Source organism: Pseudopipra pipra, chromosome 1 (assembly GCF_036250125.1).
Source record: "Pseudopipra pipra isolate bDixPip1 chromosome 1, bDixPip1.hap1, whole genome shotgun sequence".
NCBI classification, from domain to species: Eukaryota; Metazoa; Chordata; class Aves; order Passeriformes; family Pipridae; genus Pseudopipra; species Pseudopipra pipra.
This window is the reverse complement of record NC_087549.1, coordinates 118,333,194-118,358,349: the sequence shown is the minus strand read 5'-3', so window position 1 is coordinate 118,358,349 and position 25,156 is coordinate 118,333,194. Positions and strand designations below refer to the sequence as shown.

General features: G+C 36.5%; 1 protein-coding gene and 1 long non-coding RNA gene across 3 annotated transcripts in view; one reads left to right on the top strand and one right to left on the bottom strand.

Moving 5' to 3' along the window:
• KCNH8 (potassium voltage-gated channel subfamily H member 8) overlaps positions 1–16,053 on the top strand; it is a 176,080-nt gene extending 160,027 nt beyond the window's left edge. For both annotated transcript variants that reach the window (XM_064673240.1, XM_064673231.1), the window contains 3 exons: positions 1,987–2,093; positions 3,153–3,229; positions 15,105–16,053. In XM_064673240.1, the coding sequence (XP_064529310.1) occupies positions 1,987–2,093; positions 3,153–3,229; positions 15,105–15,815 (895 nt within the window). In that variant the 3' untranslated portion in view covers positions 15,816–16,053. The remainder of the gene's footprint in view (positions 1–1,986; positions 2,094–3,152; positions 3,230–15,104) is intronic.
• LOC135423282 (uncharacterized) lies at positions 214–21,383 on the bottom strand. The gene is made up of 6 exons (XR_010434764.1): positions 20,743–21,383; positions 17,954–18,058; positions 16,052–16,254; positions 6,636–6,718; positions 4,945–5,116; positions 214–2,416 (listed from the first exon to the last, which is right to left on the bottom strand). It is a non-coding gene; the product is annotated as an uncharacterized LOC135423282 (long non-coding RNA).
• Between the last annotated feature and the right edge of the window lie 3,773 nt (positions 21,384–25,156).

The following is a 25,156-nucleotide window of genomic DNA, read 5'->3' as shown; positions in this document are numbered from 1 at the left end:
GTAATAATAAAGACAGTCCTAGGAGGATGCATTTATGTACTCAAAGCTCCTCAGATCCACATGAAGGAGTGCACTCTAGCCCTGAGCAACTGGATAGAAGATGTCACATATTAATCTTTTCTGACTTTTTGGCTCCTAGGAGTGAGTTGTCTGTCTTCAGGAGAAAATTCTGGGCTGTACAATAGCTGATTCAGAGAGGGGTGAGACACCAAATTCTTTTGTCACCTCACATTTTCAATTTATTAGATATTGCTCCACAGCCCATTCCTTGTATATGAGTAAGGATGTTGCCCATTACATATTTCCCACATAGAAGCCTGTCTTTTGGCACTCCACGACTAGCTACTTTTGCTAATATAATTTCTTTTTAGCCTGAATCTTTAAACATTTTAAAGAATGTAGCATCTCTGAATTTCAAGTAATGTCTGAGTAAGCTTTCTCCTGTGTGCTTTAAAGGCAGTTGAAATGTTATCATTTCATATAATTAGAAACTTTTATAAAAGGGATATTGGTGTTTAAAATTTGCTTTTTGAAGTAGCGAAGCCAGATGACATTAAATAGGTTTTATAGCAAATTTCAAATAAAGTAATCATTCAGTTTTCCAGCTGCAGATAGCATTATCGGCCAGAGCGGCTGAAGCACCTCATTTGTGTCTCATCTTCTCCCAGAGGCTGGTTAAGATTAGAATGAAGTCTAGTAATATCCAGCAGGCATCATGAACACTCAGACATGAAACAGAGCCCAAAAGCCACATGAAGAACCAAAAAAGACAAGAATACATGGTATGTGCACAGAGGTCTAAGTTACATTGGTCTTTCAAGGCAAATACATCACAGATATCTCTGTGTTGTCTGTTTTTCCTTTCTCCAGACAGTTGTAGTCAAGAGGTTTTCTTGAAAATATCCTTATTAGATGAAAAGTCTAGTTTCCATCACCCCAAAGTTATCACCAGTAACTGAGAGGCCAAGAACTGCCTGCTTTAGCCCTTCAAGATTAGTATTAAACTCATCTGCCTACTGTAAGACAAAATATGAAGCTTGTGCCTGAACAAAAGAAGAAATTCATGCTTTATATCTGTCAACTGGCAGTTGTCAGTCTCTTTCATTGACTTTAAAACAGTTCTCTTTATAGCACGATTTATTATAACTCAGAACAAAAAATATTCGTAATTATGTATTTTTAATCCTGGGTATTTATTCCTCCATCTGATACATGTTTTCTATTCTTTGCATGCAGAATTGATTATTTTATAAAGTACTGTACCTTTTTTTCCTTTGGAATTCTTAACATGGGAAAATGGAGATAACTGCTATGCATGGGTAGAAATAAGTGACAAAAATACTTTTTCTGGTAGTCATATCCAATATTGATATTAATGTAACTAGGACACTGCAGGCTAGTCTGCACATCTTCCTATATCCAATTTACAAACAAGATTGCCCTGCCTGAGCTAGTTAAATTTAAACAAATTTATAATAACTGTTTGCATGGAAATGACACTTTTGACTGAATTTTACAGAGATGTTTTCATAAATATATTAAGTTCAGGCTTAGGCTCTGCCTAAGTAAGGCTAATATAAGAGCCTGGTTGTTATGTGCAGGCAGATTTTAGCTTAATAAGAGCTTTTTAGATTGTGCAGAGGAAAAGGTGGCAACAGATTACTTTAGCTATGAAAAGCAAACTATATTCCCTATAGGTTTAGATAAGACTCAGAATACGCTGTAAAAGTCATGAAAATTTTGAAACTTCAGTTAATTATTTTTGGCCTCATGTTCCTTCCATTAACACTAAGTTTAATCTTTAGTGACTCACAAGAAGTTATACCAGTATAATAGTTTTTACTTTTCTCTAAACTTAATGTTGTGCAAAATTTACCATTGTTTAAAAATGTGCCCTTTAGGAGTAATTTTTACAGTATAATTATGAACGTGATGTTTATGAAACTGTTTATGAAACTGCTCCACTACCCTGATTTTTCTCAACAGAATTGTAGATGGGATTGAAGACGGAAACCACAATGAGGAAAACCAAACCTTTGACTTCAGCTCCGATCAGCTCAGGCAGGAATCCAGGTTATCTCCTACGACTGGAGGTGAGTTTTGCCTGGGAAAATCACTCTTTAGAGAAAATAGTTTTCATAACTGCTTTATGTTCCCCTTTGTTTCTTTGATCCTCAGAAGTGGCAGAAATGGATTAAACATATATTTGTACTCTCAGTACCACTTCAGTGCCACAGTTGGTACCGTGGAAAAGTACAACGAGGTCCCAGAGATCATTTGTTGGTTTCCTGCTAACAGACAGTCATGATGAAACAGTTTGTGGAGAGTACTGTGTTTTTATGCATTGTACTTTACCAGCAGTATTGTAGGATCTGCCAGGCACTTCATGCTCCCAAACCTTTGGGCGTGGAAGGTACTAAACACAAGGACAAAATTCAACATCAAAAAACATTCTAATACCAAATTAAGAAAAAAATACAAACCATAAATAAACAAGAAAAAAAAACCAAACTAAAAATTCATTAATAGCCATATGTAAACTTGGCTGTCAACTTTTTTAAAGATATTTACAGAAGTGGAGGAGTATGGAAGTACATAGATTTTTAAAAGTAAAAGAGTGAAAACCTTGATATCAAGGGAGCTTAGGAAGCCTTAAATCACCTACACTCTGAAAAGGTTGATAAAGTAGCACCACAGTGGAATAGAACATGTCGAGATGGGGAAAAAAAAAGATAAAGATGCAGAAAGACTGTTTCCAACATCCCCTCTTTTATGAGTAAACAATCCCCACATATCTACATTTAGCATGGAGACAATTAGAACACATATTGTTCCTCTTAAAGCCAAGCAGGAAAATAATAATAAAAGTTTAATCATATCTATGATTTTTAAAAAGAGTTGACATGTCATGTGGTTGGCACCAGGTTTGTCGTTTTCAATCTTTTCAGGTCCAGACGGAAGAGAGCAGTATGGACTTTATTCATCGCACTTCTCTTACACGTTATACACTGAACATTAATGCATGATTTTATTTTCATTCTAGCCAAGTGCAAACTAGGTTTAAATTTAAAACATTGGTGAAGTGCAGAATAGTACTGCCATTTCCAAATGGTTATACTTATCTCATTTGCATGTATTTGAATTATTTTCAGAAGCTGAAATTGGTGCTGCTGTACTCGTTATCAAAGCAGAAGAGACCAAACAGCAGATCAGCAGGCTTAATAATGAGGTAACAAGCTTTTGTGGGGGTTGAAGGATATTAACAATCATTCAAGGAATGCTGGAGAAAACTCAGAAGACGTGGGAATATAATAAATTCTTGTAAACAAACTTACAAAACTGGATGAGGTTCCTACATGTAGGGCAGTCTGAGGCTTTTAACTCATTCTGAGATTAATTTCCTACATGAAACCTATATAAAAGTTCATGTCACATGCTAGAACTAAAAACAAAGGGAGGTTAGCATGGTTAGTATATGTAGTTTTCCTAGGATTTATTCTCTTCTGGGTATGCTTCTATTTTTCTCTTTCCTCTCATTATTTCTCCAAGCTCCTTCTTCCAACTTTTCTTGTCTTCATACATGCTATGCTTTTAGAGAATTTCCTTGAAAGAAATGCAAACCCAGTCATGTTCAAATTCACATAAAATGTTTCAAATCACTTTACCTGTGTATACTTAGAATGAAAAGGAAATTCATCCCTTCCTGCTCAAGCAATATGACCTGAGGAATGCAGGGCCAACATTATTCAGTGGTGCTTTTCATTCCTCCCTTCTTTTAACTTCAAACCTGTAATCAACTATTAATCCAAAACTGAAGAGATGTTCTATGGCTAAACTGTTTTATATATCCAGCCATTGCAGTACTTTAGCTAACAAGATGAAAGCATCAGACTTTAACTTCACATTTACACTGCAAGACTAAAATCCGTTCCCAGCACACTCTGTCTTTCAATGTGAAGAGATTAGAGGCAATTTCTTATGATTCCACATGAGGAAACATTTAAATAAGTCTGCCACACAGTTTTACTTCCTTTCTGAGCTCTTTGGTTACCAGAAATGTCAAATTTTGTCTTTATTTTTCCTTCTATATTGTGCACACCTAACCTAGTTATTCTTTATTTCCCACTTAGGAGATATTGGGCTTCTAAACCTCTTTCAACCTTAGTCAGTTTAACTGGGTTAGATAACTTAAATATCCTGAGCTAGGAGTGCATGCATCACCTCGTTTGTGTGCATCACTTCATTTGTATGTCAAACTGTAGAGTTCAGACAAAAGTCTCATATCCCACTGACTGCAGGTTTTTATAAGGTTTGGTTAAAGAACCCAAAAAAACCTTCAATATGTTCATTGACAACACCATTATGATACAAATTTCTATTTTCTATGTAATGCTTTTGAAAAAGACAAGTCATACTGATTCATTCCTTTTGAGAACAGGTATTTTTAAAATAAGAGGATGTATTACGTGGCTATCTGCAAGAGGCAATTAGAAAATACATCATGGTGACAGATGTGCCAAGACAGGCATCTTGTGGATTAAGCAAACCCTTCAACTGTAACAGTTTCAGGTTTGTCATTGCTTTTCTAGGGAAAAGAGATAAATAGATCTTGGAACAGGGCAATATCCTAATCAAAAGAAATAAAGAACTCCACATGATCAAGGTCATTTCCCTCCATATACAATCTTAATTTTTCCCTGCTAAAACTGTCTGAACAAAATATTATGCAACTTTTTTACTCACCCTAACATAAGACAGGAAATTGCACCACATGCAGTAAAACACTTAAGTTTCCACACAAGGATACAGAATCCAAATCCAGAAATAAACTTTTCTCTGTTGTGAATATGGTTCACTCTTTTATTTTAAAATTGAGGAGGGGAGTATCTGTCCATTTTTTCATAAAAGTCGCTACCTATGAGACTTGAAATAAGAGGTACTTACCTCCCAAGACTTCTGCAATCTCTCCTGGGATAAAGACATGAACAAATAATTCCTGATTAAACAAGCCAATAATTAGATTTTCATCACCAGCTGGTCATTCTCTTCTTTACACAGAAGTGGGGCAGAATGAGTTCATCTATAGTCTCTGTCCCTTCAGCAGGTATTTGGAATCCTGTAAGTAAGAGGAAGAGAATCTTCAAAGATTTAAGAGTGCCACAAACTGCTGGAGTCTTGCTAGCTTGCTGTGTGAGACAGAATTTGTTTTCACACTGCAAAACTGACTGAGGCCTGTGCCAACATAGGGTGATAAGTAATAAAACTGAAAGTCATACAAAGTTTTGGTAGGTTTAGACATCTTCTGGTAAAACCTGAATTGATTTACATCTGACCTCATCAGTGATAAAATGACATTAATAATAATGCAACCAGAAAATACAAATAACACAATAATGTTGAAAAAATTCTGAAAATAGTTGTACTTGCTGTTCACAGCAGAGAAAGATACCTTTCTCTGATTACACAACCTCAGAGAACTTATAGAAATTATAGAGCTACATGAGGCTATGTGAATGATTATAAAACCTCCCACAGTCTGGAAAACACACCAGACTTAGTCTAGGAACCTAAGGGAACATTTTTATTCAACCTTGCAGAATCTCTAAGATTATTTTATTCTGTGCTATTCAGAGTACATTATATACCATACATCTATACTACTGCAGACATGTTGAAGATTAATATTGTTGGTGGTGCCTTGCAGTACCTGGAAGGAGTATTCTCTACTTTCCAAGCTCATGTTTTTCTTCTCTCTAAGAAGTCCCCTAGCAGAGAAAACAGCATTCTGACCAAACAAGAGTCTTAAGAGTCTTAAACATTGAAATACTTATATATGGGATAATTCTCAATTTGATATGACAATACATGGGCATACAATATGGACAAATATTGGACTGAGACATAAAAAAAAAAAAAAGTACGTGGAGCAATTCTACTGATGTAGACTTAGATTTCATAGGTAACATTCTCAAATCCCAGAGACAGATAAGTATCCTCCAAGTCCTCTCATGGATCAAAATTTACATTGGAAAAACTGCATGACTGTAAGGCTGCTTAATTGCATATTCAAACATACCCCGTCTGGAGTTTATGAACTGACAGTACTGACTTGGTGGTTACCCAAATGAGCCTCTGGGTAGCCTTGCTGATATACTCTAGTTGTTGCTTGGGGGGTTTTGTTGTTGCATTAAGAATCAAACACTCATAGACTTGGTGCTTTCATCATTCCATCATTTGATGATGGACGGTAATGGAAAATTATGACTGATGCTGCAGCAGACAACTAGCAGTAGTTAAAATACCAGCAGAGTTAGAAACAAAGTTCTCTATTAAAAGACATGCAGTCTCCTTCTGGAAAATATGAGAAAACAGGTCACAAGTAGCCAACAGCAGCAAACACTGTCATTAATACATTTTTCAGTGGAAAACAGAAGTCAATCAACAAATGCAAAAATAACTGCTTTCATGAGAGGCAATTGTATTACAACAGTTCGCTAGTTAGCTTAAAAACATTTCAGCTGTTCATTGGGGAAACAAAGACAGATATCTTTCCATTCAGACATTCAATACAGACTGTTGTTAGCAAAGCAAAGCAAAAAGTTACCCCAGAGAAAAATCTACAAAAATAGCTATACCTAGTTTAGAAATCCAGCTGAGCTCTTGGCAGTATTTTAGGTGTATGACAATCACTACATAATCCAAAAGAAAGTTCATTTACCTAAGAAAGAGAGTAACAGAAGTCAGCGCATTGATTTCAGTTCTCAGATTTGTTATATATTAACTTTAGGAGTAATAGATGCACAGACTTCCTCTGAGGAGAGTAATTTCCAAAATCAGCTCAATCTATGTGAGACAAACTTGAACACACCCCAAATTCCTGTTGTATAGCTCCATGGTTTGACTGCTCAGCTAGTTACCCAGCTTCTTCATTTCCTCACCTAACCTCACTTCTCACTTTGAGCCTGAATGAGATCCAAGGTGATACAGGAATTTCCCTCCAGTTCTGTAGTGCAAGGCGGAGTGGAATAGGACTACTTTATCTCCTACCCTATTCGCCCCTTCCACTTAGTGTAAATAATCACTGAATAAAACAGGCATGACATTCATTATAGTTCAGTACTTTCAATCTGTGGCAGGTGAGAGTTCAGGTTCTTGTTCTGGCAAAACCACAATTATTTAGCAATAGTTTCAAGATTAAGTTACTGAATACCTAGCAGCATTGTACATTTGCAGAGCTGGGGAAAGCTTGATTCAAAGACCTGCTCCAGACTAGGCAGAGCAAGAATTCAGAAATAGTCTTCTGCCTTACAAGTATGTATCCTTCCTTTGCAGAGGTCTGTATGCTTGACTGAGTCTTTCCAATGCATTTGTCTGCAAAGGCTGATCAAATGGATGTATCTAAACATTCAGCATTTTCTCAGAGGCACTATGTACGTGACGCAATCATAGATAACTGCTGAGGAGCCCACAAAGTAAAAATAAGAAACCACTAAGCAGATTTTCTGAGGTATACAAATGGCCAAAAAAGTCTAGATTAAAGCACCTGCCTGTCACTATCTCACTGCCTGTATCCTACTAGGCTTTTAGCTCACTGCCATTTGAATGCAACTGTATGAAAACAGCATGGAAGTACTTTTGCTTTGATTCAATTTGAAAAACCCAAATCTGAATTATTTAAAACATAGACCAGTTAATAAGAAGAAAATAGCCAAAATTTAGTCATATTTTTTTTATCCCGTGATTACATGTACACATTCTCCATTCAAAAACATGGATACATGGTTTCATGCTCACATATAAGGGACATCTCATGCAGTGCATGCAGACTGCTTTGTCATGTCCCCCGTTTTTTCCATATGCACCCAGCTTCAGTGCAGACTCCTTCAGCTTCAGAATTTGGGGGCTGATTTCTTACTTTACTACATCAGTAGATCCCAGAGTTACAGTACTAAAACAATATAATGAACACAGTACTCACATTTCTCCCATTCAACACAAAAACAAGCAAACATGAGGAAATATGAATAGGGTCAGGTTCTGTACTAGATAATTGCCTTCTATTTAGCTCCACGTTGGAGCACTTAGTAGAAATTCAGCTATTTTTAATTTTAGGTTTTTGAAATGCAAGTGCTTAAAATACTCTTGGCATCTGGCACTTATTTAGAACAGAGAAAATGCATTCACAGGAATATTTGACTTTCATCTAACAAAAGGACCAATCCGAAATAAATATGTTTATTTTCCAAATCACTTAAAGATATTTTATAAATATATGATTTTAAAATGTATTTCACAACCAGCTGTCAAAAATCAATCTCATTTTTCTCTCAGTACAGGAAAAAATGCATTCCTTAATAATAAAAATGTATGCAAATGATAATCAGTGTCAATGAAGAAAATTTGGTAAAGTTAATCAGGCCTTCAGTTTTACATAGGGGATATACTGTTAAACTTCAATTTGCAGTTTGAGAGCTCATATAATGAACTTGATTGACTTAGAGTAGTTAAATACATGTTCTTTTTAACAAGTTCGTAACTTTATTTTCACATGAGAGAAATTACTTTGCAGCAAGGCTATCCCAGTAATTTGCTTTGGAAAGCAGCTTTCAATCAAGAAAATCATGTCAAAAAGTGAACTAATTACATTTATGTATGATGAAAACTATTACAACTAATCTATCCGTTTTGTGGTTTAGCCACATAAGTTTCACATCAAAGCCAAGACACAGAGCCTAGTATCATTTGCATTAAGAAATAAAAGCTTTCTAAAGCATACGTGACAAGTAAACACACTAAGATTTTTAAAATATATTTTCTTTTAGCATTGACATTCATGTTTCCAAAGAACTTCTACCTTGTTGTTGTTTTGTCTCTCTCTCTGCTCTTGTACTTTGATGACTGTATAGTAGTCTTTACAGCTAATTTTTTCATTCTTTTAATGTTAGCTTAATAGCTATTGGCACATGAAGATAAAAAATAAGCTGATGCTCTAAAGCTGAAATTAATTTCTTTTTAAGTAGAACACATTGCACATACATGACATAACTTCTATACACCGTGGTATGTCTCTTGAATAAAAAATATTACTACCAAGATAGATGGCAACAATTATCCAGTTCACTCTCTAAAAGGAATTTCAAAATGTTCCTGTACTGAAAAGATCTATTTTCCCAACATCTAAATATAAATCTCTATTGGTATTCAAGTTCACTTCTTTTTCTTTTATGCCTAGAAGATACTAAAAAAAAGTTGAGTGCTATTCTCCTTCTAAAAGCAATTTTTTCTGGAAACATACTACTCCAGCAGATCTCAGCAAACCAAATTCCTTCTGTCTGTCTTTGCCCATTACATTTTCTAAAACTCTTCACTGGTAGCATTTTCGTCTGGACCGTCTTTGGTTAGATCTTTGGAATCACTGACAAAGTACACAATCTCAAACTGCAGTGTATTTCAAGCAGCCTAAGTAATTCCCTGTAAAGAGAACTCCCTCCCTGTGTCCAGTAAAAGAAAAAAATGCTGTTTATATATCCTGGGAGTATGAGTAATGCCTGAAAAGTGTCAATCAGCAAAACTCCACAAATATTTTTCTATAATACTCTGCATAGGCAGAATATTATATTTATGCCTCTGACATTTTCTTTTCAGATGTAATCTTTAACATTTATCTTTGTTGAATTTCATATTACTGATGTTTAAAAGTGAACATAAACTCTGTTTAGACATTAAAAATAAACATTAAATAAAAACAGATCAGGCTGTGACGCTAAAAAATATAGCCTTAAATGTCCATGGATGGCAGCAAACTATTGATCGTAAGCCATTCCAGTCATGTATGGGTTCAACTCATGGTGATTACATGTCCTTCATATTTTCTTAGTTGTTCTGAAGAATGTCAGGTGGACAGTAATATCTGAGAAGACTTTTGACAAGATATATATTGCATCTAATGTTTCTTGCTATATATTGAAACGGCTTTTCTGTTAAAGAAAAGAATTATGTTGTTTTGCCATGGTTTATTTTTAAGAAATGTATGTTCCCTTTTAACTATTCCTTTAGGTGCTTATAGAAATTGTTTGTTTAATATTTTTGCTCAATATTATATGTATCACCTCAGGCCTTCTTTCATGAGTACATACTAGCAGCTTCTCTCCCAGCCAGCTGGGATTTCCATAATCCTCCATTTGCTCTCAGTCAGTACCTAGTGAGTCAGAGTTTGTCCCTGATACTTTCTGAACTCCTTGAAGCAGTAATTTCCAAACCTGGTTTTCTTAGTGTCACCATGATGCTGACACTGTCCTGATTCTATGCCAACTTGAAGACAAAATCCACATCCAACAATCACAGAATCACAGAATGGCTTGCACTGGAAGTGTCCTTAAAGATTATCTGGTTTCAACCTTCCTGCCATGGGCAGGAACACATTTCAGTAGACCAGGTTGCTCAAATCCCCATCCAACCTGGACTTGAACACTTGCAATGATGAGACAATCACAGCCTGTCCCATTGCGTCACCACCCTCACCATAAAGAATTTCCTCCTAATATCTAATCTAAACCTCTCTTTCAGTTTGAGGCCATTCCCCTTGTTCTGTTACTGCGTGCTCTTGTAAATAGTTCCTCTCCATCTTTCTTGTAGTCTCCCTTCAGGAGAGGCTGCAGGGCTGAAAGGCTGTAATTAGGTTACACCAAGGCCTTCTCTTTTCCGGGTGAACAATCTCAATTCTCTTAAGCTTTCCTCATAGGAGAGGTGCTCCATACCTCTAATCATTGTGCCTCAGCTCCTGCCCCAACCCCCCACCCCGGACTCACTCTCAATGAAGAGCCACAAATTATAATTAGAACTGCAGTTTGGGAACCCTTTTTCTAGATTGAATTTCATGGGAGCCATGTTGACTTGAATACATCTAAATAATCTTGTCCCTTATACTTTTCTGTTTTGTCCTTACCTGTTTAATAGCAATAATCTTGGTTTCCTAATTTATCCAGACAAACTGGTCACTCTGGAACTACCAAAGGGCTGGCTAATAAATCATCAGACAAAGCAGCAAATTTTCTACTCATACACAGTAAAATGAGTAGAACTGAAACTGAAACTGAAACTGAAACTGAAACTGAAACTGAAACTGAGACTGAACCATCATATCATTGTACAAATTCTATATATTTAATCTGCTCAGATTAGCTGCACTGGATTTTTTTTTTCCTCCTGCATCTAGTTTTATTACTAGTGCCATTAAATCATAATGTGCCATTTAAGTGCCATTAAGTGCCATTAAATCATAAACGTCTGTCACCGTAATACCAATGGCCACAGAGTTGCTGGTAGCTGATCAGTGAAGAGTCTGTCTCAGCTCACCCCAATTTCATTCCTTCAACAATGCACTTAGCGAGAAACAGAATATCAGCAGCTAGTCAATCTGAGCCTTGAAAAACAACTCATGATAGCTGAAAGTTTGAATTTCAAAGGGAGTAAACCACAGAGAGAAAAAAATACCAATGTATTAATCAGAATCTGCTTCTAATCAGAAAAAACAAGTCTTATTCCGGATTTATCCAGGAACAGTGATGAGAGATAGGCATTCTAGTTGAACATTTAACAGCAAAAAAAAATTAAACGTTGTACTATATTATGGAAAAACAAAGAAACATGTTTCACCAATGCCATTTAAACGAAGCAATAATCACCATCATCATCTTACATTATGTAGAGCTTTTAATCACTCCATTCCTATTTAACTATATGGAACAAAGTACTCAAACTGTTCAAAAGTTTAATACTAGTAGTAAAGAAAAATACTCTTTCTACTGAAGCTGTCAAAGTAATTTGAAAATGCAAAATACAACTACTGAAATATATATTGGTCAGACCATCAGAAAATGCTATTAATAAAGACCATGTGTTAAAAAATTCTGCTTTTTTTTTTAAACTCTATTTTGAAGATATTCTTTCCTGATAACCTAGTCTACTAAAAAGGTACCAGCACATTGCTTTTGACCAGTCTGAGAAGCACTTTTTGCTACTTCAAATTAAATCTGTATAAATCACAGTTTCTATTTCTGGAAATATTGCAGTATCTTTTTTTAAGTCCTAGAAAGTGTTAAGGCAGCATTTCAATTATATTTGGGATCTTGTAGACCATTTTGAAGCTGTCTGCCTAGCACAGCAGGAACCATTTGTACCACTAGCTGTTTTGCCTACCAAATAATCAGCGAGCTCCTAAAAAAAATGCAGCCTTGCCAGCATGAGAGGAATTAGACCTTTTGCTCAGGAGGAAACTGTACTGCTTTCAGCTTCTGTTCATAGACTTAAAATTCCTTTCACTTTTAGTCTCTGTCCCTTTGCACTATGAAATTTTTAATGTTAGTGATAAAATTGTTTAGTCCTGTTACACATGTTTATTTGCATCTATTCAAGGATCTCTGCAGGATGTAAAAATAATAGGATAAACAGTATAGCATTAGTAGTAACAGTAATGGTATCCTTTATGACTACATAACATAGAGATAGAGCATCATTAATGTGGTACAGATACTGGAGCTTTAATCTTCTAAGATTAATAGTTTGTAAAATCTTGAAAACTACATATTTTCTTTATGTATGTGATGAGCAGTATTGGTCCAAGTAGGTCTTAATAAGTGGTGATGGTGAATTTCTAATAAAATTTGGCATAACTATTCTGGAAACTGTTAAAGCATGCATCAAAGGTGGGTTTATCAGGTCAGTTCCTCTGTCTGTGTGAGAGCACAGAGAATACAACAATCTAAGAGTTGATATGCCAAAAATAGTATCTGGGCACTAGAAAAAGTTGTAATGAACAGAAATTCAGGACTGCCGTGAGTACTGATGCTGTGATTGATTTTCACTGTATTGTGTCAATGAACTGGCAAAAGAAACATGTGATCAGAAATGGAAAATAGAAACATGAATCAAACCAAAGTAAATATTTTAAATTTTTCACATATCATTCATAGTTTGGGTAAGGTGCATACTCATAAGGTAGTGTCAATCTTTCTGTCTGCACAACTGCAGAAAGCCCTGAAAATTTGATGGAAGTTGGGAAATTAGACACATAAAACAATTGCTTTATCCGCTAGGAGTAGGGGCCAGTCATGATCCTAAAAAGAACTGATGATCACTGAATCTATATGGGTTTGATTGTCTGTCTTCCCACTTCTGCCCAAATAAGGGATAGTTTTGGAGGTTTTGCAATGCCATTTCCTAGTTTCAAACAGAACACAGAAGTTCTTGTGTAGATGATTTGTCCGGAAATCTCACAGTGTGCTACCTTAAAGTCTGACAGTACCATGAACCTTCTCTGGCTGCTCTGCCCCACAAAAAGCCTATTCACAAATTGCTTTTGCAACATATTTTAATCCCTCACATTAACTGTAGTTCAAATGAGCTACCAGGCAGTCAAACCTTAATCTCAGCTAGCAGAAGGGGATCCCCTGTTTTTTTTTCTAGCATGACTCAATTAGGTAACAAGACAGAGAGAAAGAAGTGCAGAGACACAGAGAAATCCTGTCATCTGCCATTTAAGAGGCTCCTGCCTTTAGGGGTTTTCCCTCCAGAGGTAGTGTGATCATTACAAAACTGTTAAACAATATGATGGGTTTGAACTCCTAGCTCAGAGAGATATATAGGAGCTGTGTTGGAGCTTCCCATGTCTTCTCAGAATTTCTTTATAATTATTGTGCCTGTAGTAACACAGTCAAACTCAGGCTGAAATGTCTTTCCAGCAGATTTCTTCAGAATTATTCTGTCAGAAAAATGAAAACTGTATTTCTGTTGTTGATTACATGAAAATTATTCTGTGTAGAGCATCTAATAGGTGGTATCATTACTTAGGATCAAAGAAAGCCCCCTTTTTTCTTTTTGATATGTGGCTTGAAGATACACATGCGGTCATGTCTTTTTTTCATCAGAATATCTTCCCTAGCGTCAGTATAAGAAACTCTGTTTTAATGGTAATGACAGTGTTTTGGCCTAAAATAGGTTGATTAGCTGCCATGGAGACAAAGTTCATTTCTACCTCTTGATAGAAATTCCTAATTTCCCTTTATTAAAAATAATTGACTGCTTTTAACTTCCTAAAAACTTTTCCTTAAGAAATAAAAAGGAAAGATAAATACATTTGAAATTATGAGCGGGTTACTCTCTTATTTGAGTTACACATTTTGTTGCCCAAAATATCCTTAAGAAGTCCTAATAAGTGTCCCCACTAATGTTCATAAAGCAGTTTACTTTACAAATTCAGAACCTGTTAATCTGATCCCCACCCAAAGCAGCAAGTTTTGAGGAGATGAAAGACTTCATCCATTTCATGTAACCAACTGGATGCTCTCAGGTTCTTCCTTTTGCACATACACCAGAGTAATCTATGGATTATTTTCTCACTGTTATATGCAATACATATACAAGTATATATATATATATATATACAAGCATAAACATAAGTACATGAAAGTAAAACCTTTTATATTGTTTAAATATTTAGAGGTAGCAAGTGGTTTTCAGTTTCCACTTATTTTTTTCTTTTCTTGTTTTTAGCAGTAGTCCACTAGATTTTCATATAACTACTACTTGCATCCAACAACTGAGAATATGGTTTTCTTTTATTTTGCTATGAAAACAGCAGTATACTTCACATATATTTCTGAACAAGATTTCACAAGACTTCATTGTTATAAAATTCATCAGTATAAAATTAATTAAAAAAAAATTTATGCTTTAAAATATTTAATGATTGATCAAGAAGCTATTGATGTTATACTTCCAATGGAAATCATCTCAATTCTGACCCTAAGACCATTCTTTATATACAGAGAATCATTTAAAATCAGGTGTATTATGCCTACAGAGTATCCATCATACATTTTTTTTTTGAGTTTCTTTAATGATCTCAATATGCCACAGGAATTGTGGCATCAGCTTTAGTAAGGTAGATGGATGAACAATTTCCCACACATATATCAGTAGAGTATATTTTTTTAATGTAAAGACACTGTACCACAGATGAAATTTGACATTGCTAGAAGGAAAAAAAGGTATGTGTGTATGTATTTCAGGCATGGTTCATAAATACTTTTGCCCTGCCATAACAGGTGACAACTTTAACTCAAGAAGTCTCACAATTACGTAAAGATATGAAGAATGTGATGCACCTTCTGGAGAACCTGCTCACATCCCAGAAGCCTCCAGGATTCTGTGCTGTGCACAGCATATCTCGAAGTACTACACTGGATAGTCTGCAGTCTCAAATGGCTTGGACTACACATCAGCCTTGCTCACGCATGCAGTCTGGGAACTTCACCTGCACCAAAGCACAACTTTGCCATGGAAACACGTTATGTGACATTTGGAATACAGATCTGTCCTCTGTAGGCAGCAGTCCCCAAAGGACTGAACCCAACCTGCAAAATTCTATGGATGCTGAATTTTGTTATACAATGGGCCTGCAAAATTCTCCCTCACAGTATCAGGTATTTCAGAAAGACAATCTGCAGTTTTTAAGATGCACCTCTCCCCATTCAGACACTACCCTGACTCCTCTTCAGTCTATTTCAGCAACTCTTTCTCCTTCAGTATGCTCTTCATCAGAGACATCGTTACACCTTGTACTGCCCAGCAGATCTGAAGAAGGTAGCTTTAGCCAAGGAGCAATCAGTTCACTAAGCCTTGAGAACCTGCCAGGATCGTGGGACCTGGAAGGAACAGCCGGAGTAACTTCTGCACAGACCTCCGATTTCCCAATAGACATTGTGACAAGCACAAAGGATGTTAAAGATAAAGGTTACCAAGCCATAGATGTATGAGAAACAGTGAAGTGGTACTCAAAGCATGTTCCACAGCAGCCAGTTTTAAATTTAGAGAGTACTGCATGACTGCTTTATTTGATCTCTTTTTTGGCAATCATGGAGATTACAAACATGAGAATTCAGATTTATAGAAAGTAAGAGAAGATAATGTTGGTTCATACTATAGGAAAAACAATAAATTTCTAGATTCTAGAAGCATGTTGAAAAACATTTTGAATACAGATATAACTTACTTGTCTGTTTGACAGACTGTTGTGATAGTCCAAAGACCCTGAGGGTCAGAGTAGCTGGAAGTCTAGGACAAAGAACTGTCTTGGGTGGCTTTTGTTCATCGAAGCAAAGGTTTTCCCCGAGTGTCTGACTGTTGTTCCCAAACAATATCTATGGCATTGTTTGCTTCAGGTGATCGTGGGTCCTGCTGGTCTTTTTGTCAGTTCTGTGAAGGCAAAGGGACAATATTCGCTGCATGTCATCTAGACAATCAACCAAATAGAGCTGCTAGAGAGTGGTTAGTTGCTGCACGTTATTTGTCATGTAAATGAAACCTCTTAATTTATCTAAAAATACTATTTTTATATACTTGGTATGAAACGTACTTAAAAAGGATTTAAAATATTTATAAAAAGAGTAAGAGTTTGGTTTCATTTTGGTAAAAGCTTGCAGTTTTAACAAAAAATGCACTACCATCATGTATTAGATCAAATACTATTTATTGTTAAGATATTATGTAGTTTACAAATGGATTCGCTTTTATGTGCATGCAATTTGCAATGAATGTATTCATTCTGGTGAAATACAAATAAATTAAGGTATTATTTTATTTAAAAAAATAAAACAGCTGGAATGTTGTATCCTATAATAAGCTATCACTACTTAAAAAACAAGGTGTTATACTGATAACACTTAGTAGTCTTGTTTTGTGTCTTATATTGCACTGTCATTTAGAAGACCAAGTCAACATTTTACAAGACATCCCTGTTTTGGGATTTTATACCTAGATAAGAAAATTAAGAGGGATGAAAACCATTGAGCAAAATAAGGAATATTAAAGGAGAAAATTACAATGGTTTAGTCAGAATCAAATAACTTAAAATAGTTTTTTATTATTTATTTGATGATTTTTTACTTATATCTGTAAAAACTGTCTTTGACCTAGATTCAGGAAAAAAAAAAGATGCTATAGGTTTGGCAAATTATTTAATCCAGAAACAGATTTAATGCCCAAGGGATTTTTTTTTCCAGTATTTATATACTAGAAATGTATTGCTACTGTGCAACCAGGGCAACTGCCTTATTTTTTTCCACTGTAATTTTGATTTATACATTTAAAGATGCTCAGTATGCAACATTTTTACATGTTCTTTAGCAAGCTTTCTAAAAAAAACCATGCTTACAACCCAAAATAAGTGTCCTAAAATGGATAAGTAAATTAAGTTTCATTTAATAATCAATGTAAAGGGTGGTTATCAAATTAAATTTTTACAGAGCACAGATTTATGTTTAACTTCCTTAAGAGTTTCTGGGTTTTTTTATGAAAACTTCAAAGACTAAGTTAATTGTTAACATTTGGACATGTGCAGGAACACAAATCCCAGATGATACTCTGTGCCCAACTTACATCCTTTCACATCCATTTTCCCACTGATACAAATTAGGGACAGAGTGTCATCTCTCTATTTGAGCTGCCTGAATTTTGTCAGTGTCTACACTTCAACATGAATGTTTTTATAAAGGGTTTCTTACTTTCCCTCTCTTCCAGTTTTTGCTTAGTTTAAGGTTAAATAGAGAAATGCTGGTTAAATGAGGCATATCCCAGAAATAAAAAAAAATTTAAAACAAACCAAACAAACCCAAAACCAAACCAAACCAAACAAAACACAAATAGTAGCGAATACAGTAACAAAGACAAGCCTGTGGTATTTCTGCAAATAATCCTGGTTTGTCTGTAGCTACCTGCCATCTCCCACAGTGCTGAGCAGGAGGCTGGGGCTGGGGGAGGCTGCCTGCTCTCCACACCCAGGGCAGGTGCACACTGGCAGAGCCCCGTTTGCCAGAAGCTCAGTGGTTGTGTGGCACTGCCTTGCCTCAGCAGGCAGGCAGCACACCGTACAGCCATGGCCCTCTCCTGTACTCACCATGAAGGACAGATGCTGGTTCCTTGGGATGCACAGGTATGTGCAGCACAGCTGTCTGCAAATCCTCATTCTTCACGGCAACCCTCTTCATACCACACAAGATAACTATTATATTAATGAAATACGCAGGCTAATCTAAGCTCACCGTATCCCAGCTATTGACTGGGGCTGCACAAGCATAAGGTTGTCTAACATGCTTAGTTCCCAATATCATTTAACAATTTCCATTACATATAAAAATTGACAGCAGTGTTTGCTTTCTCATTTTATGATATATAAAGCATTATGTACATGCTTGAAAGTTTTGACATTGTTTTATTATTTTCCAGTATAAACACTGGTGTCATAAGATTAAAAATAGATGGAGGGTTTTTCTGGAGTTTTTGTGTTAGTTTTGTATGAAAGTTTAAAAAGATCAGTGCAAACACCAAAAAACATAAATAGCCATAACTTTACTGTTGTACATTTAATTCTTCAATTAAAAAAATGCATGTGCACTAATTGAGAAGAAATAGCACCAGGATATGTGTCCTAAGTAGCTCCTTATTTCTGCAGCTGTCAAACACATCCTAAACAAAGCTGGCAAACCCTATGTTATTTGTATTGGCTATAGTTTCAAGGAATTTACCTGAATTGCACAGACTGTAAGATGGGCATCACACAGGTGAGCATACTGCCTCCCAGGGAAAAGCTCAAGCAACTTCAGACAGGACAAGTGCTCATTTCAGGTGTTACGGTTTAACCCCAGCCAGCACCAAGCCCCATGCAACCACTCACTTCCCTCATGTCAGAATAGGGGAGAGAATTGGAAAAGTAAAATCTGGAAAACTCATCCATTGAGATAAAAAATAGTTAAATAGGAAAAGCAAAAGCTGGGTATGCAAGCAAAGAAAAAACAAGGAATTAATTCACCACTACTCGTGGACAGGCAGGAGTTTAGCCATTTCCAAGAGAGCAGGGCTCAATCATGCACAAGGGTACCTTGGGAAGACAAATGCTATCACTCCAAATATCCCTCCCCGCCTTTTTCTTCCCACAGCTTTAATGCACTGAGCATGACACGATACGGCATGGAATATCCCTTGGGTCTGTTGGAGTCAGCTGTCCTGGCTTGTGTCTCCCTCCAACTTTTTGTGCACCACCAACTCCCTCGCTGGTGGGTAAGGTGAGGAGCAGAAAAGGCCTCGGCTCTGTGTAAACACTGCTCAGCAATAACAAAACCACTTCTATATTATCAACTCTGTTTCCAGTACAAATCCAAACCATTGCCCCATACCAGCTGCTGTGAAGAAAGTTAACTCTATGCCAGCCAAAACCAGGACACCTTGTCCAAAATCAAGTAAGGAAAGAGGTCAGCAAAACAGAAACCTGGACTTGAAAGGTTGTTCTGTTTTAAACTCCCTGACACCATTATATTATGAAAGTCCCAGAAAAAGAATCCCCCAAGCAGGTTTTATTGAAAAATATCTGCAACCAATGCAGCAAATTTCAGTTTTGAAGATAAAATGACAATTCATAAGGACAAATGTGAAGGCACATACATTTGGAATGGAATGGTAATTTCCAAGCAGGATTACCATAAGCATATTAGTTCTATACACAGAGTGGCCATTAAGGATACCTGGGATTGAAACAATAACCACTGTAATATTCACGTCACCCTCCAAAGGTGCTCAGTATGAACATCAATACAGGCATCCTATACCCTAAAATCCAGCTGCCCAGCTCAGACAATTTACTTTATTTCTTTTTACACTAAGCTTTAAAGAAATAGAATTATTTTTTGTTCAGGATTGTTCTTCCCATCGAATTCTGCATCAGTTTACTTCCCAAATTTGTTACATTTTCTTCCTTTCTTGCATTTTCCATCAGTCAGTTTCTTCTTCTATACAGTAACTGTAATTTCTCTTTATTTACTTTTCCCCTCTCTTTTTTTCCAACACTCATTCAGTTCTATATCCCTTTTATAACTTCATCAAACTCAGCCATGTCTTTCCTCATTTCCTGGTGGTTTTTGTGTTAAGAATCATCCTAGGTCTGCCACTAATGAACTAAATGGTTACTAAACTCAATCATGCAACAGAACAGCATATTTAGTCTCTATCGACAGTCAAGCAGTAAACCACCAGTCTCTAACCAAAATCTCTTGCACTACTGTACTCTTACAATGCTGCAGTCACCTCCACTGGCAATGGAAAAAAAAATTGAAAAAAATAAAGACACACTGAAAAAAAGAAAAAAAAAAAAAGAAAAGTAGGAAACCCCACTAGTTTTCTTCTGTCTTCTGCTTTTATAACTTCAGATATATTATTAAAGATGTGTATTTGTGTTGTGCTCATGGTAACTACTAGATTCAATTTAAGAAACACAGCTTACCATAAATTCTGCAAATACTCCTCATTTTTTTACAAGTCATACCCAGCTCTTGTGATAACCTTGCTTTGACATTGCTTGGTTGTCTACCACAAATAATTTACTCTCTAATTAGTCCATCTGCTAACTACACCTGAGATTTCAAAATATTTTCCTTTACGAGGCAATTTTGTAGCACACTGCGTCAATAGTCTCACCTGGTAGTTTGTAAAAAATCCTGTGTTTCACAAATTAAGTTTTGGGATGGAACAAACTATTCTGAACCTTTTCCACACCTTCTTCCCTTAACCTGAAAGCACTTGGTTTCCACATCCCTCTTAGTGGGACACATTTTAGATGTTTCGTGCTGCTGGGACTACCACAGGAAGTGCACAATCACATATCCACGTTCTAGAAAAAGACTTCTAACAACTTACCTCAGCCTTGAAAGAATGAGGCCGTAGCTGGGGCTTTAGACAGCAGCTGAGTGAGCAATAAGAAAAGGGAAAGGGCTGGTGCTTGATTTCCTGGCTCCCTCCCCTGCTTCAGTAACAGGAATTTGCACAGCTGTCATCAATTCCAGAAGCCTACGTGTTACTAAGTCTTCAATCAGAAAATCAAATATTTTATCACAAGAAATCTAAGCCCATCTCCTTTAGTACCTGCAAATAGTTAAATCCTGTCAAAAAAAACTGCATAGCTGGAAGTTTCTTAGATGATGCTGCACACAGAATCAGTTTTATCCTTTTGAAGTTGAGCATAGAAATCATATCATCATTCCCAAACTCGCCACTGACCTCCTCTGTACATCATAAAATTCTCTTCCCAGTATCTCTTCATTTCTCTTACCACACACTGTCAGTGACAACAACAATGACAAGAAACAAAAATTTCCAGCTTCAAAACCACGAAGAAATGCCACGGATCTGATAATTTCATTTAAAGAAACTGGTTAATGAAAGGAAAATTTTATTTCCTATGTACCTTGATAGCAGAGTTTCCCAGTCTTTGGTAATCTCTCAAAAGAAGAAAGTTTTTGAAGGCTAAGGTTTTAAATTCCATGTCAATCGGAACTTGGAACCACAGGAGTTGTGAAAGAAGAAAAGCAGTACTTTCCTCTTTCAAGTTGTTTTAGAGTTTAATATTTACTATGTAGTTTTACATTTGTGCCTTGATAGTGTGTTTTAAGCCTAGGCATTTATCTGTGGGAGATTAACACTTGAATTCATTCTCTCTTCACAGATCTTCTGAAACTTGCTAAATTTTTGCCATGGTAAATTCAAAGGTCTTATACATGACCAGGAAATGGCCTGGTACAACAGAGGAAAGGTAGAAAAAAACCAAAAATAGTAAAGATCTTTATCTTCATTGACACCAAGTTGTACAAATTATGTATTACAATGGTAAATGGCTAGTATCATAGAGTCATAGAATCAGCTGGGTTGGAAGGGACCTCCGAGATCATCAAGTCCACCCCTTGATCCACTACCGCTGCGGTTACTAGACCATGGCATTAAGTGCCACATCCAGTCTCTTTTTAAAAATCTCCAGTATGTTTTAAACTATAGAATAAAATACCAACAGAACTAACCTCACATGAAATAAATGTTCCATTAACTGGCTTATGAGAAGCATTGAAAAGAAACATTTCCTCAGTTTTCCAATTTTCTTATCCTGGATGCTTTGTTATAACCTCACAGATTCAAAATACTCTGATAAGGTCCCTAAAAGTTACAACTTCGGACAACTTTTTTAATTCATTCTTTCTATACTTCCCTTTGTTCTATTATATTGATTTCTCCCAAAATGTAAGGGCTAGAGACAGTGCAGGAGTTAATTAGCACTGTTGTAAATGATAACTTTAGGAACTACTGCACTAAGGACCCTGTGGCATCACAAGCATCACAAAGAAAATGCTCAGAAAAAGGCAAAACTAGAGTTTGCTCAGAAGAATCCTAGAGTCTTACAAAACAATAGTGAAAGTATTAAGTAAATCAACAAAGCAGCAGAAGATTTGTCATGGAAATGTCCGAATATAAAGAAAGACTTTTTTTAAAATTAAAAGCTCACATTTAGCAGTCCACACATCGTCAGGATTGAGGACAGTCAGTGCAAATTTCCAGATGTCTAAGTCCACCTTATCTGCACTTAAATTTCACATTTCATATGTAGTGGGTGATGCTTTATGTATGTATTCACCTTGTCCTGGCCTACTTGGTAATTATTCTGATTCCTTGTTTTTAGCATATTCTACCTCTGATCTCTTCATGCAATTAAATGGACTACATCTTCCTTTACTCGCCCTGATACAACACAAGATAACTGAGTTACCCACATCACTTGGAGATTTTTTCTTCATTATGCACATTAAAGATTTTGCTTCTTGTTCAAAAAAATCAAAGCTTCCTTCAAGAATGAGGAAAAAAACCTCACCCCGTGTTAACCACCCTATGTACAAACAATCAAATCCCACGCACTAGTTCCTTTTTGACTCTGCAGTCAGACACAAGACAAAAACAGCAGCACCCTGAGACAAATTGGAAGCACAAGCCTCAATAGACAGTAACTTTACAGACTAATTATGCCTTTTTAAAGGCCAACATTGTCAATCATTTACTTCCTAAATTTCCTTGCTAAATTTCCTTCCTAAATTTCCTTGATTTTGTAACTTAACACATATATCTAGTGCTGCTGGATTCTTTCCCACCCCTACATGCAATGATCCACAGAAATACAGCTCATATTCTTACTAGAAAAATGCCAATGTTATTTCAGTAACCATGCAAATTAATTTTAAACAGAATTTTAAAACCTGTAGTATGGAAAAAGAAAATTTAATTTATTGCATTATACTTCTTTAAAGGAAGGCAAAATGATAACCACACAATAGAAAATATTTTTCATCTCTCTCCTGTTAGTCTCAAAATGTTTTCCAAAAGTAAGTAACAAAATTCTCTTCTGCATCATTGCTTACAATGAAATTTTGGGAGAGGGGGGCATGACATGGGCTGGACATGAACACCACCACCAACGCACACATTCTCTGAATGCTACACTATCTCATAACAACATTTTAAAATGTTACTGGGTCATGCTTGTCAAGCAGCTGTTGCATGTCTAAAGATGTGCAATCACCCGCTTATTTTTTTTACATAGAAAATTACCAGTTTGCACTACAGATTTGCCACAGAATCTCTGATGAATGTATAAATAGAGTGTACTAATAGCTACTGGAACTTGTACCATATCAGAGAATTTTCCTTATTCCCTGCCTCTCCAACATGAGGCAAAATGATTTTTTTTAAGAAAAGAAAATTTCTAGTTAGTCTTTTGTAAAACATTATAATTTCATTAGTATCCTTAATACTCTCCTTTAGGACTAAATTATCTCTATAAACAGCAGCAGCAACAAGTATAAAGCATCCAAGGTGAGAATCATTCTATTCCTAATGCATACCAGTATGCAAACATAAGCATTCTGTTGGTAAGACCAGAGTCCTTCAGCAACCGGCTGTTATGAAAAGCTTGTTTCTGTACAGTTACTTACTAGCAAAAAAATGAAACAGGAGATTGTAAAAACTCTCAGGGACATATAATAATATCCTCAGTAGAGCCATAGGACAGCACACAGTCTTTTGAAGTGTTAGTCGCCCTTTGCTTCAATAAGAAAATTGTATTTGAGAATAAATGGCATCATGTGGAGCTCCGTTTTGCAATTATTCACATTGCAGTAGAAACTGGACTACCTAAAAGAGTTCAGAGGTCTGTTGTATTCATCACAGTATATGGAGATAATACAAAGTTTGGAGAGCTTTCAACCGAATAGAAAAAGAAGTAGCACAAAGAAGAGAAAAGGGATCATGAAAAATTTATCCAAGGTCCCACAATGACTTGCAGGGAGGCAGGAGCAGAACAGCAGGTTGCCTGGGCTTGGGTTCCTCTGCCCAGTCCGGCATCAGCTGGCAGGGGTGGACTCCCTGCCTGCCCCACTGCCTGGCAGTGGGGGAGCAGTGTGAGCTGCACCAGGAAACAGAGCTCTGGAAGAGCAGACAGTCTTTCCAAGCACTCATGCTGAAGGATGCCCAGCACTATGCTTTGTACAAAGAGTACCTACAAACGAGACATATGGCAGAGTTGTCTGTGGTGAGGACTACGTAGCACAGCAGTTTCTGTAGCTGTACTTATTAAGTTTCTGAGAGCAGGTGCTTGAATTATGCCAGCCAGTTTGATAATTAATTAGCCTCTTCGTGTGTGCAAGGTAGAAAAAAATGAAGTCTCTGAAGGACTTGCATAAGGTTTATATCACACCTGCAATCTCAGGTGAGCAGAACAGCGGAGCAGCCCTTTCCCTTAAACTGCCATCAGAGATAAAAATCACATCTGAACAACACCTGTGAATTTTAGTGCCTGTGAGGATAAAGTTTGCCTCAGTCAAGTATTTTCAGGGGCAAGAAGGCAGACAATGTGTTCCAGCAATACACAGTATACCTGCTGACTCTGCACATACAGCAAGCCTCACTTCTGTCACAGTCAACCTGGCAACCACAGGCAGTCAAGTCATTGAGAGACATTTTACATCCTGTGCTTTCACTTCTTCTATACTTTTTCCCCCAGTCATTGTGCAAGCAGTAGCTGGAAGACCCCAGGCCCTATCTGAAACCAGAAACAAGCTATAGCTTGGGAAATGCTATAATCAAAACGAAACAAAATGGGGGGGGGGGGGGGGGGAGGAAGGAAATTTTGTTCAATGTTGCCTCTCAGCGTATTTTTGGTATGAGTTAATGTACACTGAGGCACTCAAACAGGTAAGGAAAAAGCTAATGGCTTTGGAATGGGAACAGGTTCCCCCAA